Raw genomic sequence first — 15,008 nt, 5'->3', positions numbered from 1 at the left:
TCCCATCAATTACACACCCCATGAAGCATTGAATTCATGGAGATTATTTTGTTTTTGTCGCAATCCTGAGACAATAATTTGATGACCGGTGGAAAGATGCTAATGTATCCGGTACCGGAGAGGCCGCTAGTCATCAAATTATTGGCTTAGAAATGCGACAAAAACAAAATAATCTCCATGAATTCAATGCTTCATGGGGTGTGCAATTGATGGGGAAAAAAAGTAATTTTTGGGGTGTACTACTCCTTTAAATAGAAAGTCTGAAAATTACTTTAACATTTACAATCTGGTCTTTATCCAGAGTTACTTAGTGCTTATTGTTAAGCTAATTAAATTCCGAGGACTCGTTGTTCATTTGGTTACGTTTGTATAGCCTACTCTTCGGAGCTTCACCAAAACAAACGTGAACGTCATGACGCCACCCGACCCTGTATATTCCCTATACTGTTGAATATTTGAACAATCCTGAAATATAAGCACATCAGGAGCAAAGCTAGAGAAGCTACTGTGTTGTCCGCCCACTATGTCATTTGAACATCCAATTTTGTTCACTCTTAATAAAGTCTTCATCATAAACGTTTCGTCAACCATGTTTTAATCTAAATAGCTGTATTCCAGCAAGGTAGCGTGCAGATCTCGGCCAATAAAAAAAATTTGAGGTCAGGGTACGGCCACGGAAACTCACTCAGCAAGAGACACAGCAAACAGATATTGAAGGTTGATTGTCATCGCTGATCAGCACACCATCGATCATGGCAGGTCAGGATCGTCTGATAGAAACAATTGTCTTTTTTATCACTTTTCCTGTTCGCTCGCATCGCTGAATGTCAGGATGAGGTGTTATTCTTTATTTTGTTCAAAATAACTTTCTCTCACTGGTGTGCTGACTTTTTTTTCAGCTGAACTACATGCCTCTTATGTGAGAGTATAATATTTTTTGGAAGTGTCCTGCAATGTCAAGGTAATGCAACATACATATGCTCACATATGCACAATATGCTCACTTGTGCTTGCTGTTTTCTGTGTATATTTGATATCTTATGCAATTGAAATGTTTTTTCCCCTCTTTTTTCCATAAAAAAGGGAAATGTTTGTTTAACTATCAAATCAACTGACCAAAATCTGTGCACAATGGTGAATTCCCTTTTTTCTGTATCACATGTTTCATAATGTTTAAATCACACGGTACATTCCTTCAAATGCCAATAATTTATTTTCCACATTGGTAAAATAAATACATACATTTAAAAAAGAAGGTACTAAACTATTTTTCTACAAAAGATTGTACAATTGAGTCATATTTTGCTACCACCTCTAATGGAGATGGAAGCTGTCTGGAAGCATGATTTATTTGATTTTTTTAAAAATTTGATTTAGACATTGACTTGTGCTATGTACTGAATACTCTATGCATCTACTTCTGATATATACAGTATATGTATGTGTGTGCGTATGTGTGTATACAGTATATACACAGTACATGTATATATTTAGCTTGGATACAAACTATGCATTTGTATATACTTCATAATTGCCTTGTTAGTTTAGTGTAAGGAGAATGTTGAGAGCCTGTTGCACTGTTTGGTAGAACTTTTACCTATATGTGATTGGTTTGATTTGTGAAGACTGTGGATCTGTCAACCTGAACTGACTGTTCCTTTCATTTACTTTGCTCTTTTGGTTATTTTCATTTTTGTAAATTTTTGCAAAGTTGGTTTGGATTAATACCACTTATCGTGTGATGTGACATTCTTGATGATTGTGTTAATTTTTGAAGGAAAGAAGTGATGACAAATGCCACACTAAACTGAATTGTTTTGTGTTGCAAAAATAACATTGCAGTTGTATTGGGTTTTGGGAACTACAGTTTGACTTGCTAATTCATTTATGCTACTATTTCATTTACTGGTATGTACTTTGCCTACGAGCTACATCAGTGCTCCACAGATCTTGAAGACATTAAATATGTTTTTGTTGTTGTCGGTGGTGTGTTTTTGGTATTTCTTCCCATCATAATCAATGCGTCTGACAGCTATAATGTGGCAAGACTTGCTGAGGGTGCCTGGTGTAGTGGGAAATAGTGGGGGTAAAAGATTTAAGGCAGCAGAGACATGGGAGAGAAGAACATTTTTTAAGATCGCACCCGGGTCGGGAGGAAGTGGACTAAGAAAGGATAGAAGCCAAGCCGAGTATCTGTTTCTACACAAAAAAGGAGTATCTTAATAAATAAATATATATATATATATATATATATATATATATATATATATATATATATCAATATACACACACACACACACACACACACACACACACACCCCTGATGGACACCGCATATGTGGACACGCTGTGCACAAAATAAATAACTCCTGTATATAAAGTTATAATAAATTGTATTGATTATAAATGAAATAAATTATATCGACACATTAATACTCAGTTGGTAAGTTGGCCGACTAGTAACCTACTGTAGTATCAGCTGTAGCATCGACTGTGTTAGTGATAAAAAAACAATGAGATTGTCCCTTTGAACCATCAGATGGTCAGGTTTATTCCCTCTGTTCACATCTAATAACAGGTTTGGGTGTGGCACTTCACCAAAACATTACAATCAAACCCTCTATCAGCCTTCTGTCCCCTCCCCTCACTCTCCCTAGCCAATCACATGAAGCCCCGCTCCCCCGATATCATTGAATGGCAGATAATGCTGGGGTTGTTTGTACAGTATTGTGTACATTAGCTCAGTCCAAAACTGGAAGGAAGCATCATCACATGTGTGCACACATTTGACCTGATTTGACCACAGGGAAGTTTAGTTCCACCATTGGAGGGCACTGTTGTTCAAGCAAAGTATTACTAACAAAATGATAATTATGGAACTCTATTGAGATATCTAAACAGTACATTCTGTTGTCAATAAAGTGAATTTTGACAAACTTCATATTAAAGAAAATAAGTGTTAAATCACTCCTGCAAGGGGAAAGTAATGTGTGGATGGAAAATGAATGTACTGCAATAATGAGTAATAGGGCGGCCTCCTGACGACCTGAGTGATGAACTCTTTGTTAGGCTATATTTTCAAATGGTGGGATATTCTCCCTTACATAATGTCTGATTTGATTCAAAGGTAATGAAAATAATGACACTGGAGTCGGTCAAACTTCATTCTCAGCAGTTGAAATGAAGCAAAAATATTTCTCTATGCAATCAGTCAGATGGGGTGTTCACTGACTTTGGTGACCATTGGTGATTTACACATATTGCTGAAGAAATCACATTTAATATCTTTAGGCTGTAGTGATACAGTATGTGTCACTCAGGGTATCCAAATATTGTCATTCAGTGTAACAATTGACATTTGAAATTCAATAAAGCACCAGTTAATGTGACCTTATTGACAGCCATGCTTTATTTTCAGTGTCACGTTCTTCATCAAAGAGTAGAATTTGACTGTCGCAGCAACATTGTCAAGTAGTGTAACCAGTATTTGTCTTATGAATATATAATATACAGGAACATTGTGGAATAATGAAACATGATCTACAATATAAGCCTCTGTCAGTGTAATAATAACGTATTACTTACTTAAAAATAAGAGAACACCTTAATTCACTTAAAGTGGAAAACATATTCACCTCTTTGTGGCAGGATCAGCCTTCGGAGTGAGACTGTGTTGGCCAATCATATGCTGGGAGTCATACACTAGATTTGCATTAGCTCCCTCTGTATAAACGCGAGTGCGATAGCTCATTCCAATTTCAATAGTCGCCGCAAGTTTTCAAGTACCATTAGAATGCCTGAAGTTGCTAAGCCAGCGCCCAAGAACGAAGGGCTCCAAGAAAGCCGTTGCTAAGACTGCTGCAAAGGGCGGTAAGAGGCGCAGAAAGTCCAGGAAGGAGAGCTACGCCATCTACGTGTACAAGGTGTTGAAGCAGGTCCATCCTGACACCGGTATCTCCTCCAAGGCCATGGGCATCATGAACTCCTTTGTCAACGACATCTTTGAGCGCATCGCCGGTGAACTACAACAAGCGTCGCACCATCTCATCTAGGGAGATTCAGACGGCCGTCCGTTTGCTGGGCCGTCCGTTTGCTGCTCCCCGGTGAGCTGGCCAAGCACGCCGTGTCTGAGGGCACCACGGCTGTGACCAAGTACACCAGCTCCAAGTAAACTGTTCCTGGCTGCTCTGAAAACAAACGGTCCTTTTAAGGACTACCCATCTTTTCAAGAAAGAGTTTCTCTATACACACTGTAATGTGAGTCATTATTTAGTGGTATTAAGTGCGTTATAGGATGAAACGGCCATACATAAAAACGTACTGAGAATATACATACATGTGCTAGGTTCTTAGGTTAACATCTACACTTGTCAGAGTGCTGTAGCAAGTGTTTGATTATTTAGTTATGGATTTTACCAGTATCACTCCCCCTGACTCAATTTATTGATGCTGGAGTTAGACACATAATGATGTCAATTTACTCAGCATTCTATTGGATAGGCATACAGACCAAAACATAATAATTCAGAGTCAATGGGGATGATGACATCACTTAGATCAATTTTAATTTAAAACAATGTAGCTGTCAGACGTTTAGTATCTAGTAAATATGTTTGGAGCTAGCAGTCTAGCAGACAGACCCCTTACAGCAGTCATTTTGACAGGTGAACACAACTGAAGGCATTAATTGCCATAGTTCAGTCAGTGTGGCCAGCTAATGTACATTAACACATTTATTAACTTCATGCTCAGCTGACTCACAATTACATTTATTATGGAGTGTTTATTTTCCTCTGCTGTGCTCCATGTCATTATGCTTTGTAATGGCACCTTTGGAAAAGTGGAGCTCTGAACTGGCCACCTTGAATAAATATAAATGATAAATATTATAGTGTGAAATTAACTGAAACGTGTCAGGTTTCTTATAATCTATTCACAAAACAAGAGCTTAACAGAGCCAGATAAATGACCAGTGTCCACTCATAAGTAGGCCTATCCATGCCACAGAGCAGGCCAACAGCAGCACTGTGTTTGCTGACACTGGGAAATTTGACATTTAAAACAAAACACTTTGCCACAGACGACCTGTTTTACTTGTATTCCAAAGCCAGACATCTCGGCTTGCTCTGCAGCAAATAGGGAACTGGGTATCATATGTTAAAACTATATTAAAAGACAAATGACAGAGGAAAGCTGTCAAACTACTCTCCTTGTAATGGTGTATAGGTGAGGTTTTAAACGTCTCCAAACAAAACGCAGGAGTAATCAGCGCTCCACATGATTTTATTATGAAGTGAAACGTGTCTGCTATCTGCTCAATTTGCTATTTGACTTCAATATATTTCTCCGTCTTTATTTTATTTGGTTTTAGTTGTGGAGAAAACACAAGTGTCCCAATATTCTGCAGCACACAGAGCACTGACCTAGTGGGTTGAGTCTACATGGTTCTCACACGTCCTTTAAGTTCCACCCCCTCCTCCTCTTTCACTACCAGTCTACTCAGACTTTAGTTCAGTGCATCTGAAATACGAACCAGAAAAGAATGGCAGAAGTCGCCCCAGCTCCAGCTGTAGCCTCCCCGGCCAAAGCTGTCAAGAAGAAGACTGCCGCCAAACCCAAGAAAGTCGTTCCCAGCGTCCAGGAGCTCATCGTCGAGGCTGTGAGCGCTTCCAAGGAGAGGAGCGGCGTGTCTCTGGCCGCGCTCAAGAAGGCTCTAACTGCCGGCGGCTACGACGTGGAGAAGAATAACATCCGTGTCAAGACCGCTGTGAAGAAACTGGTAGCAAAGGGCACCCTGCTTCAGACCAAGGGTACCGGTGCTGCTGGATCCTTCAAGCTCAACAAAAAGGCTGAAGAGAAGGCGAAGAAACCCGCTAAGAAGGCAGTCAAACCCAAGAAGGCGGCAGCCAAGAAACCCGCCGTGGCAAAGAAATCTCCCAAGAAAGCAGCACCCAAGAAGACCGTAGCCGCTAAGAAATCCCCCAAGAAGGCAAAGAAGCCTGCGGCCAAGAAACCAGCAGCCAAGAGCCCCAAGAAGGCTACAAAGAGTCCCAAGAAGGTGAAGAAGCCCGCTGCCGCCAAGAAATCACCAGCAAAGAAGGCGGCAAAACCCAAGAAGACAGCCGCTAAGAAGAAGTAAACATCCACACAACAGCCCATTTTCCCCCACAAAGGCTCTTTTAAGAGCCGCCCACAACTTCATTTAAAGAAAGTTCCCTTTGTTCAATATAGAACTGTCAGTGTATAGATAGTTAGATGTGAAACTTCACAATGGTTCTGGTTATAATCGATGAGCCATGTGATAATTACGGGGGACAGCATCCATCCATCCATCCAAATGTATGGTTTGCATACCACAATGCCCATAACCAAGATGTTTGAAGTGCATATAAATGAGTCATTCGTGGCGTTATACAAACGATATAAGGCATAAATGCTTCTCTTGCAAATCACATCACGGTATATAAAAACACTTTCAAGTGCATGGTTAAGACAATTGAATGTTTTGATTTATTTACTTTAAAAGTACACAGCGCACCAAAAAGCACCCAAAATATGTCACATTTAAAAGCACAACACAAACTCAAAAGCATCGGATGTGATTAATTAGATCTACACATGCCAACTACAGTATTGTATTAATGAGTAGGCCTACATAGTATAGCCTAAATATTATACATATATTTAGCTGTATTACATTTGAATATACATGTAGTCATACACACGTATAGCGAATGATCCGTCCTCATAAGCACAATATGATGCATGGGAGTAGCTACGTCGTATACGCTGAAATATAATTGACTGATATGACAAAGGTGTCAGCTTTTTCATGCATGTTGTACAATGCAATTCAAGTATTTACTGCTGTTGTAGCCAAGTAGTGTGGACATAAGGGGTATTAAGGAACTCTTTATATAGAAATAGTGGTTGGCTCTTAAAAGAGCCTTTGTAGTTTTTTTTCCTGTCGAATGAAGTAGATTTATTTCTTGGTGGCTTTCTCGGTCTTTTTGGGGAGCAGGACAGCCTGGATGTTGGGCAGCACACCACCCTGAGCGATGGTCACTCCGCCCAGCAGTCTGTTAAGCTCCTCGTCGTTGCGGACGGCTAGCTGGAGGTGACGGGGGATGATGCGAGACTTCTTGTTATCACGGGCAGCATTTCCAGCCAACTCCAGGATCTCAGCGGTCAGGTACTCAAGGACAGCCGCCAGATAGACCGGGGCGCCGGCACCGACACGCTGAGCATAGTTTCCTTTACGCAGCAGCCTGTGAACACGACCGACGGGGAACTGGAGCCCGGCACGAGATGAGCGGGTCTTGGCCTTCGCCCTGGACTTTCCTCCGGTTTTGCCTCGTCCTGACATTTTTAATTTTATTTATTGAGTTAGACTACGAAGAGAAATGTGCTGGCGTACAGAAACACGAAACGTTTTATATCTTCAACTCAGTACTGTCTGTGTGCGCCCCACCAATCATACACAGCGCGGGGTGAGTGTGTATGAGCTCCCCTCCAATCACTACTAGTGGCGTGAACGGTTCCTCCCAGAGAAGGAGGTTCATGACCAGAGACCAATCAGAGAAAGACGGCGTCTTTAGAGAGCCGCTGAGATTTTTTTTTTTTTTTTTAATGTGATATAGCCTACTATACATTTAAAGGGATATTTCACTTTTTGAAATCGTCTTTTTTTAATTTATTATTGTACTCTACGTCTACTCTACTCTAGAACCGGGTAGTGTTTGCGCACTTTATAAGGGCCTAACTGTTATCTTGTATACCTGTATTTTTATGGTTGTAAGGAACTATGTCTCATATAGCCTATTGGCTGACACTGTATCTAGTGGCAAGCCTTTGTCCCTATCACCCCCACTGTTTCTCTCGCACAAGCACATCCAATTCAAATTAGCTTTTATTGGCATGAGAAAACATTCAAAAGTACTTACATTTTTATCCTGAATAATTGACAGGTGAAATTCAATAAAGCACCATTAAAAAAAAAACATATATACAATTGTAATTGACCTTAATGACAGCATCTTCACCATTTTTGATTGATTGAATACTTTATTAGCAGTTTGCAAAGAAAAAGCACGGGCAAGCACAGTTCAATACAAGGTCTGCAAATATACAATACTATGCAAAAACACCCCACAATTCTCAATACACAATGTTGCTATGATATATGAATAATACAAACAACACACCATGCTGCCAGTGTACCAGGTTCTCTATTTTGGCATAGAAGAAGATAATCATGTTTACACATGATCGATTAATAATAATTCATTAACTAATTGATATCAATCAGCCTGAAGAGCTAGAATCAGGTACCAACATGAGAACATCAACCTGAAAAGCTGAAGATCAATAATTCTATATCACACCCACATACAAGATGCATGTTATTAAAATGTTTACAAAATATATACCAGCATTTTCACATTAAATCAAGATTTTTGATGCAGATCGACAAGCTCTCATGAGCTTGTCGATCAGCTGTTTTCAAACAGCTGATAGGGTTTTTAAGTGGTTAAAGTGATGTTGGTGCTATTCAACTAATTTGGCTAGGGAACCCCTTCACGGACCCCTGGGGGTCCCCGGGCCCCACCTATATCATCATGGTTACCAATGATGAGCAATATTCAACAAATAATAATATATATATATATATTTTTGCTGTTAGTAATGTATTGACAATAAGAAGTGTATTAGTGTGTTATATACAAAACATTCTGGGCACTAAAACAGAGTGCACACCACCAGTCTCCACATTATTGGGAATATTTAGGCCCCTCCTGGAATGAATAGACAGATAGATATAAGCTATTGTAGACCTTTATTGATCCCCATGAGGAAATGTGGGTGTCAGAGCAGCAACAGTAGTAAGCATGACACACTGTATATAGTTTAAAGATCAAAGCAGAAACATAACAATAACCAAATGACTTTTGCAACAAATTATACATCCCTCATTACACGTCCCTCAAAATGTTACAGGGACAATGGAGCATACGAGCGGGAAAACATTATGCAGAAGCAAAGACACCACCCTCTTTGTGGCAAGATCAGCCAATCCTATGCTGGGAGTCACACACTAGATTTGCATGGCTCTGTATAAATACTGGTGGGATATATTGCTGTGAATTCATTCTTCGCCACTAGTCATCGAATATCGTCAAAATGCCTGAAGTTGCTAAGCCAGCGCCCAAGAAGGGCTCCAAGAAAGCCGTCACCAAATCCGCCGCTAAGGGCGGCAAGAAGCGCAGAAAGTCCAGGAAGGAGAGCTACGCCATCTACATTTACAAGGTTATGAAGCAGGTCCACCCTGACACCGGTATCTCCTCCAAGGCCATGGGCATCATGAACTCCTTTGTCAACGACATCTTTGAGCGCATCGCCGGTGAAGCCTCCAAACTGGCCAACTACAACAAGAAACGCACCATCACATCCAGGGAGATCCAGACCGCCGTCCGCCTGCTGCTCCCCGGTGAGCTGGCCAAGCACGCCGTGTCTGAGGGCACCAAGGCTGTGACCAAGTACACCAGCTCCAAGTAAACTGTTAGTCTGCTACGAAAACAACGGTCCTTTTAAGGACCACCCACATTTTCAAGAAAGAGGGTCTAAATGCCCAACCACAGAGCCTGCCCGCCAAACCGTTTAGTTAAGTTGACAATTGTCATTCATCAGATATTGTTTGATGACAAGCAGAGCCGACATGGTGAGTAAAGGACCATGAGTAACTAGGAATAGATGAAACCTGGCATCTGTGACGCAGTACCTCGTGGTTAAGCTATATAAAAGTGGCCAACCTGCGATATACACAGTGCAGAATTAAGTATCAAAGGATAATTTAATCCAACTAAATGGCAGCAAAATGGAATAAGAAGCATAGGCAATCAGAGGATTATTTAGTAAATATAAATTAATGGTTGCTCTGAATAGGCAGGGTCCTTTGTAATGTTTGTATGAACACATTAAACGTTTTGGCTGAAGGGACCATCAACATATATATTGTGAATTGGATGACTTAGTTATCAAATATGTAGTTATTCTTCCACTTGAGCATCTAACATTTGTCCTCGCGTCATTATTTTGTCTATTGTCACAGGCCTGCTTTTGAAGTCTGCTGGCAACTATTTAGTATTAGCTATTACAGCAGCTTCACTACACTAGCAGAAAATACATAAGAGTTAGTGAATGGCCCACAGAGCGCCATAAAATCTGACACGTTGATTGCGTACTGTTGACATTATGCAACCTGATGTATATTCTTTGCTGTGAATTTACATTTCTGTTTTGTACTTCTGTTGGGATGACAATCTAAAGTTCACATCGTGCTCCAATACTTGATTAAATACAATTAGGTTGAAGGGGGGGGGGGGGGGGGTAGTAAACATGCAACTAGTCTTGTCACGATATTAAAGAAACATAGTTCCCCATATAAATGTATAAATCATGATCGCAATCGAGGGATTTGACTCATTATGTTGAAACAGTGGGTGGCTCTTAAAAGAGCCTTTGTGGGGTTTATTCAGTCGAATGAAGTGGATTTATTTCTTGGCGGCTTTCTCGGTCTTTTTGGGGAGCAGGACAGCCTGGATGTTGGGCAGCACACCACCCTGAGCGATGGTCACTCCACCCAGCAGTCTGTTGAGCTCCTCGTCGTTGCGGACGGCCAGCTGGAGGTGACGGGGGATGATGCGAGACTTCTTGTTGTCACGGGCAGCGTTTCCAGCCAACTCCAGGATCTCAGCGGTCAGGTACTCAAGGACAGCCGCCAGATAGACCGGGGCGCCGGCACCGACACGCTGGGCATAGTTGCCTTTGCGCAGCAGCCTGTGAACACGACCGACGGGGAACTGGAGCCCGGCACGAGATGAGCGGGTCTTGGCCTTCGCCCTGGACTTCCCTCCGGTTTTGCCTCGTCCTGACATTTTTCTGCTTTCTTTCTTGTGTTAGACTACGAAGAAATGTGCTGGAGGATAGGAACACGAAACCATTTATATCTTCAACTCAGCGCTGTCTGCGTGCGCCCCACCAATCATAAAAATGAGTGAGAGCGCGGGGTGAGTGTGTATGAGCGCCCCTCCAATCACTACTAGTGGCGTGGACGGTTCCTCCCAGAGAAGGAGGTTCCTGACCATGAATGAGAGCGCGGGCTGACTGTGTATGAGCGCCCCACCAATCAGCACTAGACTCGTGCCGTGATCGGTTTCTCCCAGTCTAAACTGTGGTTCCTCCCCAAACAAGGAGGTTCCTGACCAGAGACCAATCAGAGAAAGACGGCGTCTCAGAGCCGTTGAGATAAAGAGCAGGAGTTTGCGCTTTGTCCGTCACATATTTGACACTACAGAATCAGACAGAGAGAAAGATGGCAAGAACCAAGCAGACCGCTCGTAAGTCCACCGGTGGCAAAGCCCCAAGGAAGCAGCTCGCCACCAAGGCTGCTCGCAAGAGCGCACCGGCAACTGGTGGAGTGAAGAAGCCTCACCGTTACCGTCCCGGTACAGTGGCTCTTAGAGAGATCCGTCGTTACCAGAAATCTACCGAGCTGCTGATCCGCAAGCTGCCCTTCCAGCGCCTGGTGAGGGAGATCGCCCAGGACTTCAAGACCGACCTGCGCTTCCAGAGCTCCGCTGTCATGGCTCTCCAGGAGTCAGCCGAGGCTTATCTGGTCGGTCTGTTTGAAGACACCAACCTGTGCGCCATCCACGCCAAGAGGGTGACCATCATGCCCAAAGACATCCAGCTGGCCCGCCGTATCCGTGGAGAACGTGCTTAAACTTATCTGATATTGTCACTATCCCAAAACGGCTCTTTTAAGAGCCACCCACTTATTTCTGTAAGAGATTTCCCCTTATTAAAACCGTTAGCCAAGCCGTTATGGCTGTAATTATAGCAGGGAAAATCAACTTGAGTGTATATGAGTTCATAATATTTTAGGGGGCCGTTAGTGTTTTCCCTCCAAAATTACTTTGGAAGTTGTAATGTAATTCCCATAATGGTCTGCTCTACTGGGCTATTTGATTAGTGATGGGGTTCTCTCCGCTCCATCGCTAGTCCTTGGTAAACACAACATAAAACAAATGATTGATAAAGGAGTATAGAGCCCTCCAAATAACATTATTTCCCCTGCTATCCCAATGCGTGATAGGGCCACGTTTATGTTTTTCAATAAAAAAAATGTATATAGCCTATACATATATATATATAGTGAAAAATAAAATCAGTCATCAGGACCATGGATGTGTGGGTTTTCAATGAGTATATATGCTCAATTGAGTTATAATAATGGGGTTACGACAACTGCATTAAGGGACACAGACAGACGGGTACAACGGGAGTCGGTCGGGTTATCTGCTAACGGTCATTGCATGAACAGGTGGGGCTGGGGCATGACGCATTCCCCAACTGCCATTGTTCCCGAGTAGGCTGGCCAACGGTCTAATTAACAGGCATATTACAATGACCAGAGGTGGACATTTTGTCTGCAACAGTAGAAAACACTGCATTCACACTGTTACTTCTTCACTAAAAATGAAAATAAAACCATCCTTGAGGATTTCGATCCCGTCACACATGCATTATTGTCCCGTTACATCAGCAAATGGAAAGAACACCAGAATGTAAGGAACCATTAACAATATTTGGATATGGAATTGCATAACAATTCTTTGTTGTGAGTGGGCCCTAATCTGTTGTGAAATAAACAATTTTTCCAAGTCTGCATTTAAAGTTAAATAAATATGAGAAGAATTAATTAGTAACTGGTCCTGGTAGAAAAGTAATCTAAGCCCAACACCAGAACCCCCCCCCCCCCTAAACTGTTTACTGGGCATATACGTTTATTGCTATAGTGTTGATGATGTCTTGAATATCGTTGTAATGGAAACCAGGGCTTTTTTGTGTTATCCTTTTAGCATCATTGTACAATTGTACCACTGTGCTATTTGCAAACTGTTAATAAAGTATAAGTATTCAATCAATCAAAATCAGACGATGTGTCAATTCAAATATATGAGTAATACATATTTGCTCCCAGGTAGCTTTACCAAAGAAAATAACTTACAGCAACAGGTCACTTGTGATATATGTACTGCACAGTTCTGTCCCATGCTGCTATAAAGGTAGGCCTAATTGATATGGGGATGGACATATTTGCTATGGCAGTCCCACTGTTTTCATACAGAACACAATGATAATTGATCATAAAACGGGATGCAGCAGGATATACATTGCATCATGGAGTTTTAAAATGTGAAGGGTACGTGCTGGCTTGTGTACCAGCATGTCTGTCTCCATAGGCAAAGTACAGACCGCAGCAGTTGATTGTATAAGATACGCTTTATTTTGTTTACTTTAGTTTGATCAGATGTTATATCAGATATATTACTCACAGTAAGTTATTCGTCCACAAATGAACAAAGCTTTCCACCATTCAATAGCTGTCAATGGGAGTTGCTGCCATCAACTGGAGTGTGTTTACTAAGGTCAGAAAACCTTCTATTTATAACTAAACGGACAATAAAACAAGAGTATAGTTTATGTTATCCTGTTGCCGGGTATGTCTGCTAAGAGGATTACGAGGATTGGTGTTAATGTAACATAGTTTAACATTGTTTTAGAAGGAAAATGATGGGGGAATTGTGTTTTGCCCGTTGAAGAGTGAGGTGTTGAGCCTATCAATACAAAACGAGAGCGTTCTTCGCGTCTCAGATAATGTTCATGACAAAAGGGCACAAGTGTGCTAGCAGTGTGCCCTTTGTTACATTTCATAATGTACACAGTCGTTTATAATATCTTGTTTTTTGTCGAGGAGAAAACACAAGTGGCACATTAAGCCACCTAGAGAAGAGGGGCCCTGTGTGCATTGACTCTACATGGTTCTCATGTTGTGTTTAAGTCCAGCCCCTTCACTGTGCTCACCACCAGTCTAATCTACCGTACCGAGACTTTACATTAAGGCAAGCTACTACCCGCATCTGATTGAATCATGGCAGAAGTCGCACCAGCTCCGGCTCCGGCCAAGGCCGCCAAGAAGAAGGCAGCTCCCCGACCCAAGAAGGCCGGCCCCAGCGTCGCTGAACTTGTAGTCAAGGCCGTGTCCGCCTCCAAAGAACGGAGCGGCGTGTCCCTGGCTGCGGTCAAGAAAGCTCTGACTGCCGGCGGCTACGATGTGGAGAAGAATAAGGCCCGCGTCAAGATCGCCGTCAAGAGCCTGGTAGCAAAAGGCACTCTGGTTCAAACCAAAGGTACCGGCGCATCTGGATCTTTCAAGATGAACAAGACAGCTGTAGCAGTTAAGGCGAAGAAGCCTGTTGTCAAGAAAGCTGTCAAAGCTAAGAAGCCCGCTGCTGCCAAGAAACCCGCCGCGGCCAAAAAGCCAAAGAAGGTGGCAGCAAAGAAGCCTGTGGCCGCCAAGAAATCGCCGAAGAAAGCCAAGAAGCCTGCTGCTGCCAAGAAGGTAGCAGCTAAAAGCCCGAAGAAAGCCACCAAGAGTCCCAAGAAAGTAGCCAAGAAGCCTGCAGCAGCCAAGAAAGCCCCAGCCAAGAAGGTTGCCAAACCCAAGGCAGCAAAGAAGGCAGCTCCCAAGAAGAAGTAAACTGTTATAAACCTATCCCACCTTTACCAACAAAAGGCTCTTTTAAGAGCCAACCACAACTTTTCATAAGAGTTTTTATTTCGTCATTTTCACGTATAATGACCATAAACCATTTGTAACATGTTCTGGAGTTTGCTGTGTCTACCCAGCTCACTATTTTTGAGGAAAGGCGTCAAAAATCTGAAATGAAATGACTCCTTTGAAAGTCAACCCCCCCCCCCCCCCCCCCATAATAACCGTTAACTAACTGTGTTAACCCTTAAATCTTTGGTTTTGCTATTGATGATCAAATCCAAAATGCCAGTAGTGTAGTCTTTCTAAATGTCATATTGATTTAAGGTAGCCTAGTTTAGTCATTTCAGCCCCAGATGATGCATTTGAAATATTCTAGAGCTCAGTGAAAATG

General features: G+C 42.1%; 5 protein-coding genes across 5 annotated transcripts; 3 read left to right on the top strand and 2 right to left on the bottom strand.

Moving 5' to 3' along the window:
• Positions 1-5,542: 5,542 nt before the first annotated feature.
• On the top strand, positions 5,543-14,602 carry LOC308093973 (histone H1-like; the record flags this gene model as incomplete). The annotated part of the gene is made up of 2 exons (XM_080440389.1): positions 5,543-6,092; positions 14,472-14,602. 2 exons carry the CDS (start codon positions 5,543-5,545, stop codon positions 14,600-14,602), a joined length of 681 nt encoding a protein of 226 aa, XP_080296515.1.
• LOC308092774 (histone H2A-like) lies at positions 6,983-7,366 on the bottom strand (the record flags this gene model as incomplete). The annotated part of the gene is made up of 1 exon (XM_080438875.1): positions 6,983-7,366. The coding sequence occupies one exon, from the start codon at positions 7,364-7,366 to the stop codon at positions 6,983-6,985; it is 384 nt and encodes a 127-aa protein (XP_080295001.1).
• Positions 9,152-9,555, top strand: LOC308093992 (histone H2B-like; the record flags this gene model as incomplete). Its single annotated transcript, XM_080440408.1, has 1 exon — positions 9,152-9,555. The coding sequence occupies exon 1, from the start codon at positions 9,181-9,183 to the stop codon at positions 9,553-9,555; it is 375 nt and encodes a 124-aa protein (XP_080296534.1). The 5' UTR covers positions 9,152-9,180.
• Positions 10,551-10,934, bottom strand: LOC308094005 (histone H2A-like; the record flags this gene model as incomplete). The annotated part of the gene is made up of 1 exon (XM_080440421.1): positions 10,551-10,934. The coding sequence occupies one exon, from the start codon at positions 10,932-10,934 to the stop codon at positions 10,551-10,553; it is 384 nt and encodes a 127-aa protein (XP_080296547.1).
• Positions 11,363-11,908, top strand: LOC308093979 (histone H3.2). The gene has a single exon (XM_080440395.1). The coding sequence runs from the start codon at positions 11,372-11,374 to the stop codon at positions 11,780-11,782; it is 411 nt and encodes a 136-aa protein (XP_080296521.1). The 5' UTR covers positions 11,363-11,371; the 3' UTR covers positions 11,783-11,908.
• Positions 14,603-15,008: the final 406 nt, after the last annotated feature.

The sequence above is a fragment of the Gymnoscopelus braueri genome (genome assembly GCF_963280865.1).
Source record: "Gymnoscopelus braueri genome assembly, chromosome: 10".
NCBI classification, from domain to species: domain Eukaryota; kingdom Metazoa; phylum Chordata; class Actinopteri; order Myctophiformes; family Myctophidae; genus Gymnoscopelus; species Gymnoscopelus braueri.
This window is presented reverse-complemented; position numbering and strand designations above follow the sequence as displayed.

What these genes read in the sequence shown, in the direction of transcription:
- LOC308093979 (XM_080440395.1), top strand. Translation starts at nt 11,372, where the DNA reads ATGGCAAGAACCAAGCAGACCGCTCGTAAGTCCACCGGTGGCAAAGCC.